The 22,146-nt window shown below is 48.2% G+C and overlaps 1 protein-coding gene across 1 annotated transcript in view; it reads left to right on the forward strand.

The window, feature by feature from the left end:
* The window catches only part of tanc2a (tetratricopeptide repeat, ankyrin repeat and coiled-coil containing 2a), a 153,810-nt gene extending 131,667 nt beyond the window's left edge, over window positions 1-22,143 (forward strand). The window contains 19 exon segments of the mRNA XM_048246409.1: window positions 8-132; window positions 1,722-1,953; window positions 2,433-2,602; window positions 2,934-3,212; window positions 5,967-6,298; window positions 6,689-6,797; window positions 7,086-7,208; window positions 7,409-7,645; window positions 8,147-8,329; window positions 8,996-9,089; window positions 9,925-10,058; window positions 10,388-10,511; window positions 10,827-11,002; window positions 11,269-11,401; window positions 14,835-14,926; window positions 15,134-15,280; window positions 16,759-16,859; window positions 17,797-19,454; window positions 19,457-22,143. Of these exon segments, the coding sequence (XP_048102366.1) occupies window positions 8-132; window positions 1,722-1,953; window positions 2,433-2,602; window positions 2,934-3,212; window positions 5,967-6,298; window positions 6,689-6,797; window positions 7,086-7,208; window positions 7,409-7,645; window positions 8,147-8,329; window positions 8,996-9,089; window positions 9,925-10,058; window positions 10,388-10,511; window positions 10,827-11,002; window positions 11,269-11,401; window positions 14,835-14,926; window positions 15,134-15,280; window positions 16,759-16,859; window positions 17,797-19,454; window positions 19,457-19,908 (4,901 nt within the window). The 3' untranslated portion in view covers window positions 19,909-22,143.
* Window positions 22,144-22,146: the final 3 nt, after the last annotated feature.

The raw sequence follows: 22,146 nt of genomic DNA on the forward strand, positions 1-22,146 counted from the left end.
TCTCTAGATGGAGATGGCTTGTCTCTCAGTCAGCCCCAGTCGGCTCATGGTACTTTAGTGGGGGGCAGCTGTCCTGGAACTCCTGAGATGAGACGACGTCAAGAGGAAGCGCTCAGAAGACTAGCTTCACAGGTGCGACACATATACACACATGTGTACACACACACAACAACATCCATCTAAGAGACACCTTGTAGTGGCTCATAACATACTTCACCCCCTTACACACATGGACACACATCTCACAGGCCTGACTTCACTCCCCAAATCCACCTTCAGGTAACTCCAGATAACTACATCGCAGCCACAGTGGACTGGCCTCCCATTCTCATTCCTCTCCTCTACAGCCAACTCATACGCAATACAAATGACTCTGACACTGATCAGCTCAATATGTGATTGCTGCACCACCCTCAAATATAATACTTCTCACCAATTTGCTGCACATCCAATGACAGATGGACCTTAGACGGTGAAGTCAATTGCATCCACAATGAATGTCTTTATTACCCTCACAATATCATCGCTATTTATTAAAAAACAACTCTTATCACTCTTGACAAATACACAACAAATATTTCAACCAACCATCTGCATTACACATGACTGATGACACCACCTCAACAACAAATAATTGTATCCAATCACATTTACAAACTGCTTTTTACAGCACTGTGCCCAGCTAGTCCTGTTTTTAATAGATGACTTTATTAGCCCCTTTAACAAACTTATTTGCCAATCAGATGCTTGACAGATGACTCGACTGCTCTCACAACAACCACCCCAGCCAATCAGCTCAGTGATGGATAGGTGTTTACCTGCACCACAAAACAAAATGATTCCATTGATTGTTGTCCTAATTACTCTGTGTACACCACTCCTTACCCAGCGCTTCCTCTCTCTAATAACACACATTAATAGCTCTATTGCCGACACAGCCAGCGTCTTGTGAGAAGATGGCGCCTGCTGGCATCTCTCCCTCCTCTCTCTGCTATCACTCTCGTGTGCCCTGCTCTCTGTTCTTTTCTTTGTGGGTTGCATTTGTTTTTTCTTATTGTCGTCTAACCCATTTATCTCTCTCTATCCCTCTCTCTCTCTATCCCTCGCCTTCTCTCACTATCTCTCTTTATTCCTCTCCCCTCTCTCTCTCTCGGTCTCTTGCTCTCTCTCTGGTGTAGTAACAATGACAGCGACCCCTCTGCTGTAAGGACTGATCAAATATTCATAGCATCTGAATGAAACACTGCTCCCATAACAAAGATTAGAGCTTCCACTGAAACCCACAGAGGCACACACGCACACACACACACACACACACAGACACACACACACACACACACAGACAGTCACTTTCTCTCTCACACACACACACACACACACACACACACACACATATATATATATTTATTGCAACTTATTTACAGAGAGAAAGCTTAAAGCCAGGATCTCCATTATGACCAATAACCTCCCAGTGTGTCAACAACACATTTACTCACACAGACAAATGCACTCAAATTGTAAGTGGAAATATATAGACAGCTGAAGAGGTTTGATTCAATGTATTGAAGTATCAGATTGGTGAAATGTCCTCTCACTCTCTCAAACAAACACACACACACACACACACACACACACACACACACACTGTCATATCATACTGTATCTGCCTATTGAAATAATAATAATAACTTTTGATACTTCTAAAATAATCTTTCCCTCAGGTGGTGGCGTATCACTACTGCCAGGCGGATAACGCCTACACGTGCCTGGTGCCGGAGTTTGTGCACAACGTGGCCGCGCTGCTGTGCCGCGCGCCGCAGCTCCTGTGCTACCGCGAGCAGCTGCTCCGCGAGCCGCACCTACAGAGCACGCTCAGTCTGCGCTCCTGCGTCCAGGACCCGCTCAACGCCTTCAGGAGAGGAGTGCTCGAGCCACTGGAGGTGCTGCACAGAGGTGAGGGGACATACACACGCAGGCACATATACACACACACACACACACACACACGGCACACACATATACACACCAGCTCAAGCACCTGCTCAACAGCTTCCGGAGGCTCTCGGAAAGACACACACCATCAATCTGAATCGAATCTGATCTGAAAATGACTGCTGACACATGGAAGCACGCCGACATGTTAACATGACACTCAAGGTCCTGTGGCCCTCATATCTAGTGAAAGCGGAGTGTGTTCTCTCTCAACTTCTGATTCTGCCAAAGTTCATTCATAACGATGAATAAACCATGCTGTCTTTCTGTACCACTTAATCCAGTTTTGACTTTGGCATTGGAGGAGTTGGCATGAACGCTAACTGAGTTTAGCACGTTGTGGTCTTGCACGGGGTCCTTGGAGTGTGTCACAGGGAGGGAGGGGTGGACAACGCGGCAAGTGGACTGACAGACTCTTGTGTTGTCTGTCTCTTCCTCAGAGAGGAAGATCGCGTGCGAGGACGACCTGGTCATTCTGATCGACGGCCTGAACGAGGCAGAGTTCCACAAGCCTGATTACGGCGACACCATCGTGTCCTTTCTGTGCAAGACCATCGACCGCTTTCCCCCTTGGCTCAAACTGGTGGTCACGGTCAGGACGTCTCTGCAGGTGAGAAACAAGCACACACACACGGGCGGACACACACACACATATAGAGTACACACACACACATAAAGAATCATGAGTACTTTACTATCACTCATGGGTCTGCAGTGTAAACACTTAGTGGTGGCCAGCCCTCTGTGAGGAGTGGTTTTGTTTTTAATCAAAGTTTTATTTTGAATAACTTGCCAACATTCTTGTATGACATAAAACATAAGACACTCTTTCTTTTGTTTGCTCTCCTTTGTCCTTCCCTTTCTCTTTCTTTTCCTTTCATATCTCTCCATCTCTCTCTCTCCCCCTCTCCTCCTGTCCCTCTTCTGTCTGTCCATCTCAGGACGTGACCCACCCTCTGCCGTTCCACCGCATCTCGCTGGACACGCTGGACGAGAACGACGCCATCGACCAGGACCTGCAGAGCTACATCCTGCACCGTATCCACAGCAGCCCCGAGATCCAGAGCAACATCTCGCTCAACGGCAAGATGGACAACGCCGCCTTCTCCAAACTCAGTGCCCACCTCAAGGCCCTCAGCCGCGGCTCCTACCTCTACCTGAAGCTCACACTCGACCTCATCGAGAAGGGCTACCTGGTGCTCAAGAGCTCCAGCTACAAGGTGAGACACACACACACACACACACACACACACACACACACATGCACGCACACACTAGGGATGCAGCGGTATTACGGTATATTATTGTACTGAACGATACGCCCCCCACGGTTCAATACGCAGATGTAAAGCGCTATCAGATGTAAAGTCGATAGATCTGTCATTTATTATTTGCATTGGGCTTGGCAAGAAATAACAGTGGTAAATATCATAGCAAATAGCCTATGGTGATGACGGCTTTAAAAAACATTTATTTCGCTCGTCTCGCTGGAGTGAACGCAGAATGTGTGCTGTTGCGCAAATAAATGAATTAGGGAGATGATCTCTGTTAACCGAAAGCTAGTTTTCCTAACATTTCCATTGTTAACGTATGAACTTGCACTACACTGCCTACAGAGCATAGCCTACCTTAAATTGTAAGTGGTCAGTACCAGCATAATGTCACTTAATCAGAGCCGGACCACCCTATACACGCCCTACGCAACTATTGGCAAACTTTACATAGCCTCCTTCTAGCCATCAGTTAGCTCACTCCATGTTTGCTTGTCTGCTCACTGCTCACCAGAAATGAACATTGCATGACACTCCTCTGCGATCCAAGACAGGTTCTCTTCGAGTTGTTTGGTTTTTCAATATTTATTTTAACTAATCAAATAGCAAACATTCTGACTTACATCCTCATATGCACATCTCATTTCCAAATAATAGCCTACAGACACGGACACAAGTTACTCTCCTTAAAGTGAAGGGCACCTACTGTAATTAGACTTACACACCACTAATACAATGTAATCATTGTATTTAATGTAGACATTAAAGGTAGGTGTTAAAAAAGTAAAATAAATATGATTATTTAAATGACAAAATATTTTATGCTACTTGTAATTATGAAAATATATGAATGGAATATATATATATATATATATATATATATATATATATATATATCAATGTGTGTGTGTGTGTGTGTGTGTGTGTGTGTGTGTGTGTGTGTGTGTGTGTGTGTGTGTGTGTGTGTGTATATATATTATACAGGTCTGGAAAAAAATGAAGAGACCACTACACAATTTCCTGGTGTTATCCTGCGGTTGCTGAGTGACACTTACATTTATAATGAGTATACTATATGGTATATAAGATTGTAGTGTTACAATGTAATAGAGGCAATCACAAAGAAAATAGGTAGGCTTCCTGCATGACCTATTCCGAATTAATTGTCTCTGATATAATAAATATAGCAATATATATATAAATTTGGTAAATCTGGTTTGCTGCCAAGGCACGTCTTTCAAATGTATTTAAAGTGAAACTAGGAAGTTTAATGGGTTCCTCCGGCCCATTCTTCCCACGTTTCATGGGAATTTCGGCCGGTAGCTTGGCATCGTCCTTTTAGCACTAAAAACATGCTTTTATGTTATATCTCCCAGATAGTATAATAATGAAAGCTGGAGATTCACATTTGCGGGTGTATTTGGTTACTGCCTCAGGATTCCGTCACAATGTCTAGACAGTTACAGTATATTCAGTAATATCAGTAATGTCCCCTCCATGCACACTCCATGCAACTTTTAAATTCTATGAAACTATCGGGACCAGAAAATAATTTATTTCGCCATTGACTACCTTTCATAATTTCTCCGAAGATCGGTCCCATGGTGGCAAACGGAGGGGCCGGGACTTCGGCTGAGCGAAATTTGAAATAGATTGACACAGGGGCGCCCCAGCAGCTCTCTCTACTGATAGTTTGAACAAAGCAGTTGAAAACTACCCTATAGTTAGGCTAAAAACTAAGCCAAGCTAAGCTTTTTTGACTGTAGGCAAAATATTGTTTTTTTATATCAGTATATATTTTTAATATTAAAATACAGAAACCGTATTGTTATTGTGGCCCTATAAACTGTGATACATACCGAACCGTGGGCACACTGTACAGTTGCATCCCTAACACACGCGCACACACACACACACACACACACACACACACACACGGGCGCACTCATCTCTTCATGATGATAGCTTCTATGATGATGATGGTTCAGTTAGAATGGTCTGCAGGTAGATTGAGCCCTTACCTGACTAATGAGGGCGGTTAATTGTTACTCTGATTGCTTGTTTGGCTTGTTTGTGGATGTTGGTGTGTGTGTATGCGTGTGCGTGTGTGCTAGTTCCTGCGCGTGTGTGTGTGTGCAGGTGCTGCTAGCAGGTCTGACATACTTACATTTGTTGCCGGATAAATGACTCCTGATTCCTTATTTGTGTTCATTCGTTTGTTTGTTTGTTTGGTTGGTTATTGCGAGTCTGGAGTTTCTCAGCTGTCACATTTGCTCAGGTTGATTGAGATTTCTCTCTCTGTCTGTCTGTATTATGAGTCACGCTATTTGAGGTTTCCCCTGCTGCTAGATTGTGACTGACCAGAAATGTGTTTATAATTCATTGTTTATTATTTATTTCATTAATCAAAAGTGACATTGGCTGGAAAAAAGTAGACCTACTAATGATCATGATTATCTCATTATGCATTTAATGCATTTATTTGTCTGATTGCTGTTGTCCAGTGGTGTCCGTCAGCCCGGCGAAGGAGTACCTGTTGATAGATGTACAGTGACTCTGATGATTTGTTTATTTATGCAATTATTTGTTTGTATTCTGTTGGCAGGTGGTCCCAGGCAGCCTGGCGGAGCTGTGCCTGTTGTTAGATGTAGCCCTGATGATTTGTTTATTTATGCCGTTATTTGTTTGTTTGTTGTTTGGCAGGTGGTCCCGGTCAGCCTGGCGGAGGTGTACCTGCTGCTGCTGAACATGCGCTTCCCCACGCAGTCGTCGTTTGAGCGGGCGCTGCCGCTGCTGAACGTGGCGGTGGCCTCACTGCACCCGCTGACGGACGAGCAGGCGTACGGCGCGGTGAACTCGGGCGCGGTGCGCGGCGCCGTCATGGAGTGGGAGGACTTCCTGCAGCGCGCCGAGCTCCTGTCGCCCTTCTTGGTGCGGAGGCGGGACGGCACACGCATGTTCGTCCACCCCTCTTTCAGGGAGTGGCTCATCTGGAGGGAGGAGGGCGAGAAGACTAAATTCCTCTGTGACCCCAGGTAAGGGCAAAGGTCATCTCTTCAAGTTCCTCTGTGACCCCAGGTAAGGGCAAAGGTCATCTCTTCAAGTTCCTCTGTGACCCCAGGTAAGGCCAAAGGTCATATTCAAGAGACAAGGTCAAGGGTGACGTACATTTAAGTAGTTGCAGATATTTAATTGTCTGATAGATTTACATCATAAAAGTACACAAACACAGTCACCTTGAGAAAAGCACATAGTTCAGCAGATAATTGAGATGTTCTGTGCGACAGAAGAACGCCCATCTGACTGAGAAATCTTTGGCATTCCTCTCTGCTCTTTTCTCTTCTACCTTTCCTCACCCGTCCTCACCTTTCCTCTCTTCTTCGTCTTCCTTCATGTCCTCCTCTCCTTCCCTGGTTCCCCTGTAGGAGTGGACACACTCTCCTGGCCTTCTGGTTCTCCCGTCAGGAGGGCAAACTCAACCGCCAGCAGACCATTGAGCTGGGCCACCACATCCTCAAAGCACACATCTTTAAGGTGTACACACACACACACACACACACACACACACACACACACAAATACACCACACAATCGCCGCAATCTGCATGCTCAGATCAAACATCAGTACATGCACACACACACACACACACACACTCACAAGTATTTTTCAGCGTACACATACACACCACTCATTTCAGTTCAAAGCATACTTGTTCAGTTTATTTTCTCACTGAAGTAAAGCTCAGTGCTTTATCTTCTTTATTTTTATTGTGTCCATTGACTGTGGTACTGATGGTATGTCTACTCCCCTTCTCTTTACAGGGCCTGAGTAAGAAGGTTGGGGTCTCCTCGTCCGTTCTGCAGGGGCTGTGGGTTTCTTACAGCACAGAGGGGCTGTCCACTGCCTTGGCCTCCCTTAGGAACCTCTATACACCCAATATTAAGGTAATACACACACACATACACACACACACATACACTCTCTCACACTCACACTCATACTCACACACACACATAAACACACACACATACACACACATACACACACACACCCACACACACACACACCGTGTTAGTGGCCTGTCTAATGGTTGCTCTCTCTCTCCCTCTCTTTCTCTCCCTCTCTTTCTCTCTCTCTGCTGTAGGTATCTCGTCTGCTGATCCTGGGAGGTGCCAACGTGAACTACCGCACGGAGGTGCTGAGCAACGCGCCCATCCTGTGCGTGCACGCCCACCTGGGCTACGCCGAGACGGCGGGACTACTGCTGGAGTTCGGCGCCAGCGTGGACACCACGTCCGAGAGCGGCATCAGCGCCCTGAGCTACGCCGCCGCCGCCGGACACCTGACCATCGTCACCATGCTCTGCGCCAAGAAAGCCAAGGTCAGAGCCAGATAAAGTGAAAGTGAAAGTTGACTGGTAACTAGCAGACACTTTTACCCAGTCACATTGACTTGGTCGATAATCGAACCCGGGACTGACGGTCAGGCGGTGACGCTGCTTCACCACACCTACAGAGGTCAACTGCGTTATACACTGCATGCAGAAGGGACATGAACCTGTATTTTGTTGCTTTGCGTCTAATGGCGACTGATGGTTACACATGGGTTGCCAAAGCATGGGATATACAGAGGTGCGACACACACTAGCTTTGTCTCTTCTCTCTCTCTCTCTCTCTCTCTCTCTCTCTCTCTCTCTCACACACACACACCAGGGATGGATATTAGCACCCACCATTGCGCAACTTACCAAACACTGTGGCGGGTAAATAGATAGAGCTAGCATTCCAACTATACAGGTCAGTAACATCTCCTGTATGTGTGTGTGTGTGTGTGCGCGTGTGTGTATGTGCGCGTGTGTGTGTGTGTGCGTGTGCCTGTACAGGTGGATCACCTGGATAAGAGTGGTCAGTGTGCTCTGGTGCACGCCGCCCTGCGGGGTCACCTGGAGGTGGTGAAGTTCCTGGTGCAGTGTGACTGGAACCCAGACGGCCAGCAGGGGGCGTTCAGCAAGAGCCACGCAGTTCAGCAAGCCCTCATCGCAGCTGCAAGCATGGGATATACAGAGGTACAACAATGTCTCTTACACTTACACACACACAGCTGCCAGTATGGGATAGACAGAGGTACAACACACACACATACAGAGGTACAACACTGTCTCTCTCACATACAGGGAAATGTAAACAAACTCCATGGAGGGACGTCTCAGTAGAGATATCTAATTTGTATAGCGCTCTGTTCGCCTTTGCTGCTTCAGCTCCAGACCGGAGGCATATACCGGTAGTTGGATCATTGTAGGATGATCCAGAACTCACAGAAACAGAGTGCGCCTTATAGGAGCCACAACACTTTTATGACGAGACACTATGGCACATGAATGCTGTTCTGTTGATCTTTTAGTTTTGTTGCTACTGTGCATGGAGAACAGGCCCATTATGAGTTTTGTCTATCACATTGGTGGTAGACTTAGAAACAATTTCAGCACATTTTAATCATATCGTAATAATACCGATGATCAATTTGGTCACTATAATCATGATATCACATCTCACATCTCTAGTGGCTGGTAGAAAAGTTGAGTAGATTTGGTAGATTTTGAAATTCATCCACACCCACACATCTGCATGAACAATGTTCATGTGTATAGTTAGTGTATTTATTCATCATGAAATGTGTTTTTCTCTCTGTCTATGTGTGTGTGTGTGTGTGTGTGTGTGTGTGTGTACGGCAGATTGCATCTTACCTATTGGACCTACCAGAGAAAGATGAGGAAGAAGAGGAGCGAGCACAGATCAACAGCTTTGACACTCTCTGGGGAGAGACAGGTACTGCTGTGTGTGTGTGTGTGTGTGTGTATGTGTGATATATGTGTGATGGAGAGAGAGACAGAGAGATAGATGCTGCTTCTCTCCACTGCTCTACCTTCACAGGAATAATTTTCCTGACCTCAGTACTTCTGATGGATGTCCATATTAAATGTGTTTAATAGTCCTCCTGAGTGTGTGTGTGTTTGTGTAGTGTGTCTGTATATGGAGTGTGTGTTTAGTTTGTGTGTAGGTGTGTGTTTCATGGTGTATGTGTGTGCGTGATTGATGTCTAGCTGTTCATATTTAATCGCTCAGCAATCCCAGCAGTCAGCAGAGGGAAACGATCTGACTAAGAGAGTGCTGTGCTCTTACTGCCGTCATTTATCATCCAAATGATTTCTTATCATATTTTTATTTCCCTCTTTCCCTCACACTGTTTTTCTCTGGCTTACCACTACTTTCTCTCTCTCCCTCTCTCCCTTTCTCTCTCTCTTTCTCTCTCTCTCTCTCTCTCTCTCTCTAGTGTTACTCAGAAAAGCACAAAGCCCATTCTGGACACTGTAAAAGGTTCTTCGGGCTGGAAAGGCCTCTCAAGAAGCGTATAGATCTTCTTTCATAAGAGCAGCCAGAATAAGGCCCTCAGGAATTAATTGAAGTCAGTTCAGTGAAAGGCTGCTAGTTAGCCACTCCACTTCATCTGAACGTATTTATAGCTGAGGACGGGCAGTATTGCCAGACTGCTGTTTTTTTTTTTCATATCATGGTCAGTGTGTGTTCATACAATGTGTGTGCTTCTCTCTAATCTCTCTCTCTCTGTGTGTGTGTGTGTGTGTGTGTGTGTGTGTGTGTGTAGCTCTGACAGCGGCAGCTGGTCGGGGGAAGCTGGATGTGTGCCGTCTGCTGCTGGAACAGGGTGCCGCTGTGGCACAACCAAACCGGCGTGGCATCGTGCCCCTCTTCAGCGCCGTGCGCCAAGGACACTGGCAGGTGGGTACATGCGTGCACACACACACACACACACACACATACAGCAGGTAGCTTAGTTTGTGAGCAAGACACACACAAGACCCTCAATATCAATCACACTTACATTTTATGAAAAGTGGGCTTATTAAAGTTAAGCTTATTAAAGTACCTTGTGAATATACTTGAAGCCAACCATCAAACAAATCTGTTTGTTTGTTCAGTGTAAATGAGTGTGGGTCCATGTTTAGCATCTGTTAATCATGTGTACGAGTGTGTTCAGCATAGGTTAGTCTGCATGTGTGTGTAGGTGTTTGTTATAACCACTGTGTTTTTTTTCTCTGCTGCCACAGATAGTTGATCTGCTATTGAACCATGGCGCCGATGTCAACATGGCCGACAAGCAGGGCCGCACTCCTCTCATGATGGCCGCCTGTGAGGGACACCTGGGCACAGCCGAGTACCTGCTAGCACAGGGTGGGCATTGCACATGTAACATGACCTCATATCATATGGCTTCATGTCACATGTCCTTACACAGTATATGACGTCACCCCACATACACAGCATCACGTGACCTAAAATCATGTTTATTTTATGATTTTTGATCTTGCTTTAAAAGCCACTCCCAACTGTGACAATTATGTCTGTACGGTTGTCTCTAAAGAAGATAATAATTAAATTGAAAATGGTATTGATAACAGTAATATTAGCAGTAAAACAACATCCAGCACTAGAGCCTCTAAGGTTGCCATGGCACCCTGATCTTTGACCTCTGGGCTTTCTCTGCAGGTGCATCCCTGGCGCTGATGGACAAGGAGGGGCTGACGGCTCTGAGCTGGGCGTGTCTGAAAGGCCACCTCCCATTGGTCCGTGCCCTGGTGGAAAAGGGTGCGGCCACCGCCCATGCGGATAAGAGCGGCCGAACCCCACTGGACCTGGCCGCCTTCTATGGAGACTCAGAGGTGGTAAGTAAAGCCAAGAGGAGGAGCACTGCGCTTACTAAAGGAATGGAATTATGGGAAATGTATTGACAAAAAGGTGTATCAGTGTCCAATCAATCCAATGTCTAAAATGCTTACCTTTGGTTAAAAAGTCAATCTATGTGTGAACAATCAAATTAATTTAATGACAAAAAGCAGCACATGTTGAGTTGGGGGGTGTGGGGGCGATAGGAAATTAATTGTTTTGTTAGTGGCCTGTCTAATGGTTTCTCTCTCTCTTCCTTACCCAGGTGCAGTTCCTGGTGGATCACGGTGCGATGATTGAGCACGTGGACCACAGCGGCATGAGGCCTCTGGACCGGGCCGTGGGCTGCAGGAACACGTCAGTGGTGGTGGCCCTACTGAAGAAGGGTGCCAAGATAGGTACGCGAGAGACAGCGAGAGAGTGGGGGAGGAAGGAAGAACGAGGGAGTGGAGAAACAGGAAGAGAGGGAATGTGATAGAAGAGAAAGACAGGGTGAGGGAGTGAAATAATAATGTATGCATGAAGTAAGGAAGACAGAGAAGCTGTTTACACTTGTTTTTAGAATGCATCTTGGGTGATCCGATCACAAGTGGTCAGCTAAGACACATCGGCATTTACACATGTATCCAAGGTGTACAGCTAGACACATTGCTGACCACTTGTGTTTAGATTTCGTTACTGCCCAACATCACATTCATTCATAGAGCTCCCATTGTCCATGACACTATGAATGATATGTGGTCAAAATGCGTCTCAGACCACCTCGGCAAGTTGTTTTAAGTGATCGGCTCGCAATGCGTCTTGGCGATTATTTACACTTATGTTTAGCAGTGACCACTTGAGATGGGATCACCCAAGATGCATTTCAAAACCAAATGTAAACAGGGTCAGAGAACAGGATAGTGAGAGATGAAGGAAAGAATGGAGAGAAAGGAAAGAATAGAGAGAGAAAGGAAGGAATAGAAAGCTGGATAGAAGTAGAGATTGAGACCAGAAGAGAGGAGGAAGACAGAGAGAAAGAGAGGAGGAGATGGGGAGTGAGACTGATGGAAAGAGGGGAAAGGAAGTAAGTGAATCAGACAGCTATGGAAACAGCTTAAAGGATCATGCAGAAGAACAGATAGGATATGCAGTGAGGCTCTGTCTGAGTGTGTTGAAGAGTGAGAGAATAAGGCCCTGATATCCACTCTTCTTGTCCTCTGTCTACTGTCAACTGAGGTGCTTTCTCAAGGGGAGATTTTAACCTTCAATTAAAGGCAGCCTTGTATTAAATTCAGAAGATGAGGCATTTGAAAGTGTCACATGGTTGACATTCTGATTTAAATAAAAGACCCAATGGGTGAGAAAATGGCAGCACACACTGGCTTTGGCCAGTGACCTTTCTGTTGAGGGTTATTGGTTTTGAGGCCTCTTATAGTGCTGACATTTGCCTCACAAATCCTAGTGCTACCCGTTTGGATTAACCCTACCATACCATCACAAAGCCATGCTGCCTAGATCTCCTTCCCTGTCAGATTTGTCCTAACTGTCCCTTGTTCCTACTAACAATCTGTTAGGTATACATGCTAGCTGTTAGCACTGATGCTAAAGCTCTGAGCTATCTGATGACAAGCTGTAGTGCTAGCTGTTAGCACAGTTGCTAACGTTTCTGGTACTGCTGCTGCTTGCTTGCCATTGCACAAGCACCGCTTCTGCTGTTTTTTAGCCTGCCTGTCTTTCTCCCTCTTCTTTCTTCCCCATTCTCTCTTTCAGTGTATCTCTCTCTCTCTCTCTCGCTCTCTCTCGCTCTCGTCTCTTATCCTGCTCCCTTGTTCTCACGGCAGCTTTTTGTGCTCTCTTCCCATCCACACCCCCAATCCACCCCTTCTTTCTCTCTGGCACATCTCTCTCTCTCTCTCTCTCTCTCTCTCTCTCTCTCTCTCTCTCTCTGACGATTCCGGGTTATCTTCTTTTGTGTGGGTGAATGGGTGGTGGTTCTCTGTCCATGTCATCCCCATATCTAACACAACTCACCCCCTCCCATCCATCACCCCTGCCCCCCGTGACACCCCACCCCCCCACACACACCTCTCTCTCTCTCTCTCTCTCTCTCTCTCTCTCTCTCTCTCTCTCTCTCTCTCTCTCTCTCTCTCTCTCTCTCTCTCTCTCTCTCTCTCTCTCTCTCTCTCTCTCTCTCTCTCTCTCTCTCTCTCTCTCTCTCTCTCTCTCTCTCTCTCTCTCTCTCTCTCTCTCTCTCTCTCTCTCTCTCTCTCTCTCTCTCTCTCTCTCTCTCTCTCTCTCTCTCTCTCTCTCTCTCTCTCTCTCTCTCTCTCTCTCTCTCTCTCTCTCTCTCTCTCTCTCTCTCTCTCTCTCTCTCTCTCTCTCTCTCTCTCTCTCTCTCTCTCTCTCTCTCTCTCTCTCTCTCTCTCTCTCTCTCTCTCTCTCTCTCTCTCTCTCTCTCTCTCTCTCTCTCTCTCTCTCTCTCTCTCTCTCTCTCTCTCTCTCTCTCTCTCTCTCTCTCTCTCTCTCTCTCTCTCTCTCTCTCTCTCTCTCTCTCTCTCTCTCTCTCTCTCTCTCTCTCTCTCTCTCTCTCTCTCTCTCTCTCTCTCTCTCTCTCTCTCTCTCTCTCTCTCTCTCTCTCTCTCTCTCTCTCTCTCTCTCTCTCTCTCTCTCTCTCTCTCTCTCTCTCTCTCTCTCTCTCTCTCTCTCTCTCTCTCTCTCTCTCTCTCTCTCTCTCTCTCTCTCTCTCTCTCTCTCTCTCTCTCTCTCTCTCTCTCTCTCTCTCTCTCTCTCTCTCTCTCTCTCTCTCTCTCTCTCTCTCTCTCTCTCTCTCTCTCTCTCTCTCTCTCTCTCTCTCTCTCTCTCTCTCTCTCTCTCTCTCTCTCTCTCTCTCTCTCTCTCTCTCTCTCTCTCTCTCTCTCTCTCTCTCTCTCTCTCTCTCTCTCTCTCTCTCTCTCTCTCTCTCTCTCTCTCTCTCTCTCTCTCTCTCACTCTCTCTGACGATTCCGGGTTATCTTCTTTTGTGTGGGTGAATGGGTGGTGGTTCTCTGTCCATGTCATCCCCATATCTAACACAACTCACCCTCCCATCCATCACCCCTGCCCCCGTGACACCCCACCCCCACACACACACATCTCTCTCTCTCTCTCTCTCTCTCTCTCTCTCTCTCTCTCTCTCTCTCTCTCTCTCTCTCTCTCTCTCTCTCTCTCTCTCTCTCTCTCTCTCTCTCTCTCTCTCTCTCTCTCTCTCTCTCTCTCTCTCTCTCTCTCTCTCTCTCTCTCTCTCTCTCTCTCTCTCTCTCTCTCTCTCTCTCTCTCTCTCTCTCTCTCTCTCTCGCTTCCTCGCCTCTGTCCTTTTCCCCTGTCTCTGCCTGTTTCTTCTGTCTTCTGTTCCTGTTTTACATACCAGTAGTTGTTGAAGTCACAAGGCACCATCTCTAAATGTTGTTGTCAGAGGACCAAGCCTTGTCCAGCCAGGTCAGCCTTCTAATCCAGCAAAAAATGCTGGAAGGCATTTTGGGTTCATTCTCTAGCCTGATTACCAGTCTGTCAATCATGTTGGGTGAATGCAAACTAACAGCAGGTTTGGAGGTGTGGATCCCTTCATCAGAACCAAACAAGAGAACAGGGTGGTGCGCAGACTGCTGTCGTCAGCAATCCTGATGTGTCTTTATTTTCTACTCACACCGTCCTGCTTACTCCCAACCACCAATCAGAGTTCACCCCTTCTGTGATGTCACATGGAGTGCAGGTGGCGCTCTGCCTCCACCAGGTCACGAATGGATGGAGCTTCCTTGTGTTGCTCCTGTTTCCTCTTCCTGCTTACCCATCATGCTCTCTGTTTGGCTGCAGGTCCAGCGACGTGGGCAATGGCCACCTCAAAGCCGGACATCATGATCGTGCTTCTCAGCAAACTGATGGAGGAAGGAGATGGTTTCTATAAGGTCAGGCCTCTGCAAATCTGATATATATCAAAAAACAGTGTACATACCATATTCTATGGCGGTTTTATTAAAATGGTTATGTATGTGTGTATATTTGCTCGTGTGTGTGTGTGTGTGTGTGTGTGTGTGTGTGTGTGTGTGTGTGTGTGTGTGTGTGTGTGCGCGCGCGCGCGTGTGCTTGCGTGTGTGTGCGTCCTCCCACCACAGAAAGGGAAGGTGAAGGAGGCTGCCCAACGGTACCAGTATGCCCTAAAGAAGTTTCCTCGTGAGGGCTTCAGCGAGGACCTGAAGACCTTCCGTGAGCTCAAAGTCTGCCTGCTACTCAACCTGTCCCGCTGTCGCAGGAAAATGAACGTACGTCTGCATCCCTCTCTTCACATTTTCAATCGCTCTAGTTCTTCGATCCAGTTCTTTCTCTCTCTCTCTCTCTCTCTCTCTCTCTCTCGTTTCCTCGCCTCTGTCCTTTTCCCCTGTCTCTGCCTGTTTCTTCTGTCTTCTGTTCCTGTTTCGCCTGTGCGTTGTTGAGGTCACAGACGCACCATCTCTAAATGTTGTTGTCAGAGGACCAAGCGTTACCGCAGTCCTGCACACTGTCACATCCCCCACAACCAAGACACTCACAGGCACCTACAAAAATTAAAACACAGAAGAAATGTGTCTGCTTTGTGTCTTGTCCTCCAAACACAGCTTTTTTTTTTTCAAATAAGAAATGCTACTTCATAAAAGAAAATAAGGGGCCTATGAAATTAAAACAGCTAGACTGAAATGTTTTCGTCAAACCTAACCTACAGTACTTTATGGTGATTCTGCAAAGTTCACTAGGCGTCAATGATGAACAAGGGACATAGAGGGCGTGTCCATGCTATGCTGACACATCAGTGTCCTTAAGAGCTTGAGCTGGAGAAACATCATCCTCCCCCCCCCATCTTTCATGTCTTTGCTTTGGGTTCAGTTTTTGTTATTTACACTGTTTTTGTGTATTTTCATGACTTTTCCTGTTTTGTTTTTTGTCTTTATTTGTTTGATTTGTTTGTGTTTTCTTTGTTCTTTGGTTATTCTGGCAAAATTGAGGGCTGTTTCTTGGAGCTGTTGTCAGGGGCTTGGCTTGTAGACAGGCTTAGACTTACTCTGTCGAGAGGACATCTGTGTGTCCTTCACCTTTGTGTGTGTGTGTGTGTGTGTTTGTGTGTGTGTGTGCGTGTGTGTGTTTCTGTCTATGTGCATATGTATATGTCAGGTATGTACATGTTGTGTGTCTGCAAATGTGATCTCGTGATCATTCATGCAGCATTTCAGAATTTCTTGTGTCTGTTCACTCAGGCAATTCATATTAAAGCTTTTTGAATTATGTGTGACTTCACTGATCCATTGTTCCATGATATGTATGTACGATTACACTAAATCATTGTTCCGTGACATGTAATTCAAGATAGTCTCTCATCCTCCCATTTCATTTAATTTCCTGACATTGCTTCTTATCTGTTCCAGCACCTTCATGTTTCTATGTATGTATGTATGTCTGTGTGCTTGTGTGTGTGTGTGTGTGTGTGTGTGTGTGTGTGTGTGTGTGTGTGTGTGGCATTTATGGATGTAAGGGTATGGAAATGTGTGTGTGAGGGTCTGTGTGTGTTTAGCTCTTGAGCGCTAGTTCATGAGTTCATTTTTTAGTTTCATCGCCTTATGTATATGTTTTGTGTGTGTGTGTGTGTGTGTGTGTGTGTGTGTGTGTGTGTGTGTGTGTGTGTGTGTGTGTGTGTGTGTGTGTGTGTGTGTGTGCTTGGCTGCGCTTTAAGGCTCCTGTGAATGACTGTTGGCCCTGTTGTTGCTTACAGGACTTTGGGATGGCTGAGGAGTTTGCCACCAAGGCTCTAGAGTTGAAACCCAAATCGTACGAGGCCTTTTACGCCCGAGCCCGTGCCAAGCGCAGCAGCAGGTAACCATAGAGACTGACAGAGAAGGGCCAAAGGCGGGGCCTCTCATCATTTAGTTTTTGTTTTATTGTTTGTTTGTTTGTTTGATCCCCCTACATGTGTCAGTCGCTGCAGCCATCTTTGGTTTAGCTTCTGATCCATTCAGGGTCCTTTAAGTGAACTTAGAGACTTTAAGTCTTGTTTCAGTTTTGTGCTACCTTTGAATTTGGTGCTGGCTTATATCTCAGGAAGCTTCCTGGGCAGAGGAGTGCAAGGCATAGTATTAGGGGTTAGCAGGTTCGTTCAGCCTCACCCCCCATACACCTCACTCTCTGGTCATGTTCAGTTCCTTCACCAAGTTTGATTTCGATCTTCTTTTTGCTTTGTGTTTCTCCATACATTTTCAGTTCCTGACCAGGTCATCCGGTCTCTGGTGTCACTTTTTTTTTTTTTTTGGTTTTCTTTTCAGTTATGAGTTTTGTAAGCTCAGAACTGAAAAGAAAAGATACTCTATGGAAGTAAAAGAAAAACGGGTCACCTCAAGTGAACTCTACACAGTAGTTTTTTTTTGGTGATTTAGGGATGGTTGAGAGGTTCCTTGAAAGGTCACTTGCTTTTTCAGTCTTCATTCATGATCACTGACCAGTGGTCCTGTATGTAGTTGTGTACTTAACTTATCCATTTTCTCTTCCTCCCTCATTTGTGTCTCTTATCATGTACTCTTCTATGCTTCTTTCTCCCCTCTCTGTCATCTCCTCTTCCACCTCCTCACTGCTCCTCTTTCCTCCTTATCTAACCATCCTCACTTTCTCTCTCTCTCTCTCTACTCTCTCTCTTTCCATCCATCACTGCTCCTCCCATCGCTTCCTTTCTTTCTCTGTCTTCTCTCATTTTCTCTCGCCTCCTCTCTGTCTCCTCTTCTCTCTATTTCTCTCTCTCTCTCTCTCTCTGCCCTTGCAGGCAGTTCCACGCAGCCCTGGAGGACCTGAATGAAGCCATGCGCCTGTGCCCCAACAACCGTGAGATCCAGCGCCTGCTGCAGCGCGTGGAGGAGGAGTGTCGTCAGGTGGCCCAGCAGCAGGAGCTGGACCAGCCCCCTTCCCCACCCCCCGACCAGGAGCCGCCCGTCCTGCCCCCAGCGCCCCTGGAGCCCCGCCTCTCTGACATGGAGCCCGTGCAGGACCTGTTCGAGGAGGACGAGGACTACCTGGAGCGAGACATGGAGGCCCTGCCGCCACTAGGGGGCGGCGGAGTGGTGATGGCCCCGGGCCCCTGCTGCAGCCCTGCCACGCTCCCCGTCATCCAGAACATGCCGCCGTCGCCGGGCCACCGCGACTCGCCCTACCTGTCGTCCGGCGGCGGCCAGGCCTACGAGATGCGGCCCAGTCCGCCCTCCGTGCCGTCGCCCACGCGCCAGGGCTACCAGGTGTCCACCTCGCCCTCCTCGCTCTCGCCCACCCACCAGAGCGCAGGCCACTTCCGGCCGAGCCCGCCGCACACCTCCCCAGCTCACCAGATCTCCCCGCAGCAGCTGCCGCCGGGCGGCTCCTACCACTTCAGCCCGCCGCCCTCACCCCTGCGCCGGGGCCCGCAGTACCGCGCCGGCCCGGCCTCCGACCCTGTGGGCCTCTACCGCCCGCAGTCGGCCTCGGCCGCCTCTGCCCGCTACCACCAGGAGGTGCCGCTTCAGCTGCCCCAGTCCCACCATCACCACCCGCAACACCACCACCACCCCCACCACCACCACCCCCACGCCGGCCGGCCCAAGTCGCCCCTGTCCAAGATGTCGGCCCAGCGCTCCTTCCAGCTGCCCCAGCAGGTGCAGGTGGCGCCGCAGCAGGGCCAGTGGCTGCAGCCGGCCAAGGCGCAGATCGTGCGCACCAACCAGCCCAGCGCCGCCGTGCACTCCAGTGCCGTGCTGGGCAGCAGCGCCTACAGCCAGATGGCGCACTCCATGAGCGCCCGCTGCCCCGGCGACGCGATGGACGAGCTGACCGAGGGCGGCGGCTACGGCGGCTCGCTGCAGGTGCAGGGCAGCCTGAGCGCGGGCATGTTGTACCAGCGCGCCATCAGCATGGACCCGGGGCTCATGGAGGACGAGCCGCCTCCGCCGCCGCAGCAGCAGGCTCCACTGCAGCGGCCGTCATCGGCCTACCAGCGGCCCGTGACCGGCGGGCTGCGCGCCTACGGCCAAACGCCGCAGATCAGCCGCAGCCAGTCGGCGGCGTACTACTCGGCAGCGCAGCCGCCGCACGAGCTGGAGCGCCAGCAGGCCCCGCTGGGCTCGCCCGAGAACCCGCACGCACTCCGCAGACCGGTCAGCGCCACCGCCGCCGAGCCCAAGCAGCACGTGCCGACGCCGCGCCCGCTCATCCACTCGCAGAGCGTGGGCCTGCGCTTCTCGCCGTCCGCCAGCAGCCTGGGCGGCGCCGGCTCGGCGGTCAACCTCGGCCCCGGCTTCAGGCCCTCGGCCCAGCAGATGGAGATCCCGCTCAAGCTGTCCTACGAGGGCGGCTTCTGCGACGAGCTGTCGCCCGTGGTCGCCCCGCCGCCAAGGCTAAGCTGGACATGCGCGTGATGGGGCGGCGCGTGCCCCGCAAGCCCTGCGGCTTCCTCGCGCCTCCGCCCTTCATGGGAATCATCGACAAGACCGCGCGCACGCAGCAGTATCTCCAGCAGCCGCCGCCACCTCAGCAGCCCTCCTCTTCCTCGTCCTCCTCCTCGCCGTCGTCGCGCGCCTGGGCCGTGTCGTCGCTGGACACGGTGGTCAGCAGCCCGGCCACGTCGCCCAGCAACACGGGCTACAGCCATATTGCCTACTACAACCGTACCAACAACGCCCACAACGGGCACCTGATGGAGGAGGACTACTACTCTGTGCCCATGGCGGCCGACGCCATGGGCCGCGTCAGCCAGGCGCCCACCTACCCGGACGTGAAAGTGGCTCGGACGCTGCCCGTGGCGCAGGCCTACCAGGACGGCGGCGACTACCGGCAGATGGGCCGCGCTGACCGCCAGGGCCCCACCTCCCCCATCAAGCCAAAGAGACCGTTCGTGGAGTCAAACGTGTAGGGCAGCAAGGCGGCTCCAACACACGCACACACACACACACACACACACACTCCCATATTCACACACAGTGTGTATGTTCACAGACCGTCTCACCAATGAGCTTTCAGCCTGGTGATGCTAACCATCCCATCATTTACAAACAGACTGGCACAGAACATTACCAAGCCACATCTCTCATGTTAATGTATTAATGCTGAATACTCCAAACTGGGCAAAGGTGGGCTTTGCTCTTCATTTGAAAACAGTCTCTGGTGCACAGTTCTAAGCTGGGGGGTCAATTGAAAGGAAAAACAGAGCTTGGATAGATGTCTGGATTTTAATACTTACTGTTTATAGTGTGGCCTTACAGAAATATTAATATACTACAGTATAAACAGCAACAAGTCTTAAAATAATACATCCAAGTGCTGTTTTTTCCTCAAGGTGTCAATGCTGATTATTAACTCAAGGCTTTGTACAGAAAGACAGCTGTTTCAGAGGTCCAGTGGAGTTCCACCGTCTAGAACGGGCCAGTGGTGAGGTTTGTGGTCCCAGAACCCAGGAGCGCTCAAGTGCTTCAGAACGTAAAACCACCTCACGTAAGATCGATCAGGCAGTATGTCGGTTCTAACGCTCGACCTGAAGACTTCCGGTATTCACACCAGGAGAAGAAAGCTGGCCAGTAATGCCTTCCCGTCGCGGTGCACTAGTGGGGGGTCGATGCATCGCAGCCTTGGGCTCTCATCTGAAACTTTCCCAGCCTTGCATAATTACACTCGGGGCAACTCGCACTGCTTTGCTCCTTCTGTAAAAGTGACTTTGAAAAATCTGACACCAGGTAAATCTGTACATAGCAAAAGCGAAAAAGTAATATTTATCATTTTAAGTTATGTTTGTAAAATAATTATATATATAAAAATATAAATATATATACCTAATTTTTGTTTTTTTCTCTACTTGATTGTACATTTATTTACCTTCCCGTTTGTTTTTAAGTGCTGCCCAAAAAGGGTTGTCATGCAGTTGGGTTAGGAAGGGAAAAGAGGATTGGCTCAGTGTCTCGGCTGGCCCACTTCTGAGAAGCACGTGAGAAATGGCCAAACAATAGCGGGCTGTGCTGTACAAATCAAACACAGGCGTGCTAATCGGTGCCTCGGACCATGTGACTTCCTTTAACGCTGGACAGGAAACTAAAGGGCAGCGCTGCCACTCCGTGATTAGGGGTCATTTGATAACTAGTGAGAAATTGAGAGAAATGCATGAAGTCTACCGTCCACTCATGAGTAGGCTGAGATTCATCGGTGTGGACCATGGAGACTCTATCTTAAGAATAGTGCAGCCATGAAGGGGCACTCTGTCTGAGAGTGCGGGTGTTTGGACGTATGCGCGCTTATTGGCAGCTAGCGGTGGCTCAGCTTTGAGTCCGCTCTTAAATAATACCATGTGTCCTTGCCCTCACGCTAAGCTTAAAGGAAGGCCTTGAGATGAGCATATTTGAGTTTTTTTATTTTATTTCTTTTCAGCACCTTTGCTGCAAAGATCAAAATCAGACATTGAGGAGAGGGTACAGGCATTAGACATAATGGACACCTCCTCTCAGTCCAAACCCTCACTGGTTAATGAAAAGGATTTCATGAGTGAATTCATATTGGACCTTACCAGATGGCTTGACAAACATCACAACAGAATCAAGTCCACTAACAGGAAATAACAGGAAGTGTCTGTGATGTCAGAGGTCAAAGCAGGATGTAGTACGGGAAGTATTTTCAGCCAATGTTGTTTTTTATATGTATAAATATATAAGTTCTGTGTAAATGACTGTACATAAAGATTCCACTAAAGAATGCATGCTCTCTGCTGATTCACACACATTCAAGCAAAGACATTGTTTGGCGAGTGTTTGCAATGGAGTGTGTGTGTGCGTGTATGTGTGTGTTTGTGCGCATACTTATTTTTTCCATTGTGGAGAGGAGATGAGTCTTTAAAGAGTTGATCTTTTATCCTTTTTTGTACTTTGTTTTGTTTTTCATCTTTCAGGGCTTGCTGAGGGCCAGGTTTCTGTAAATTGTGTGTAAATGTGAGTTGTAACCTTTTGCCAAGGAGGACCGTGACAAAGGAGAATGCTTTGTTTTGAACCCCATTAAGCGACTGTAAACTGTACAATCGGCTGTATGTATGAGGAAATATTGTACTTATTTAAAAATGGCTACCACTTGGAAGAAAACAAGGTGAAAAACAAAGATGGACTGTGAGACATGT

This window comes from Alosa alosa, chromosome 6, assembly GCF_017589495.1.
Source record: "Alosa alosa isolate M-15738 ecotype Scorff River chromosome 6, AALO_Geno_1.1, whole genome shotgun sequence".
Classification (NCBI taxonomy): domain Eukaryota; kingdom Metazoa; phylum Chordata; class Actinopteri; order Clupeiformes; family Clupeidae; genus Alosa; species Alosa alosa.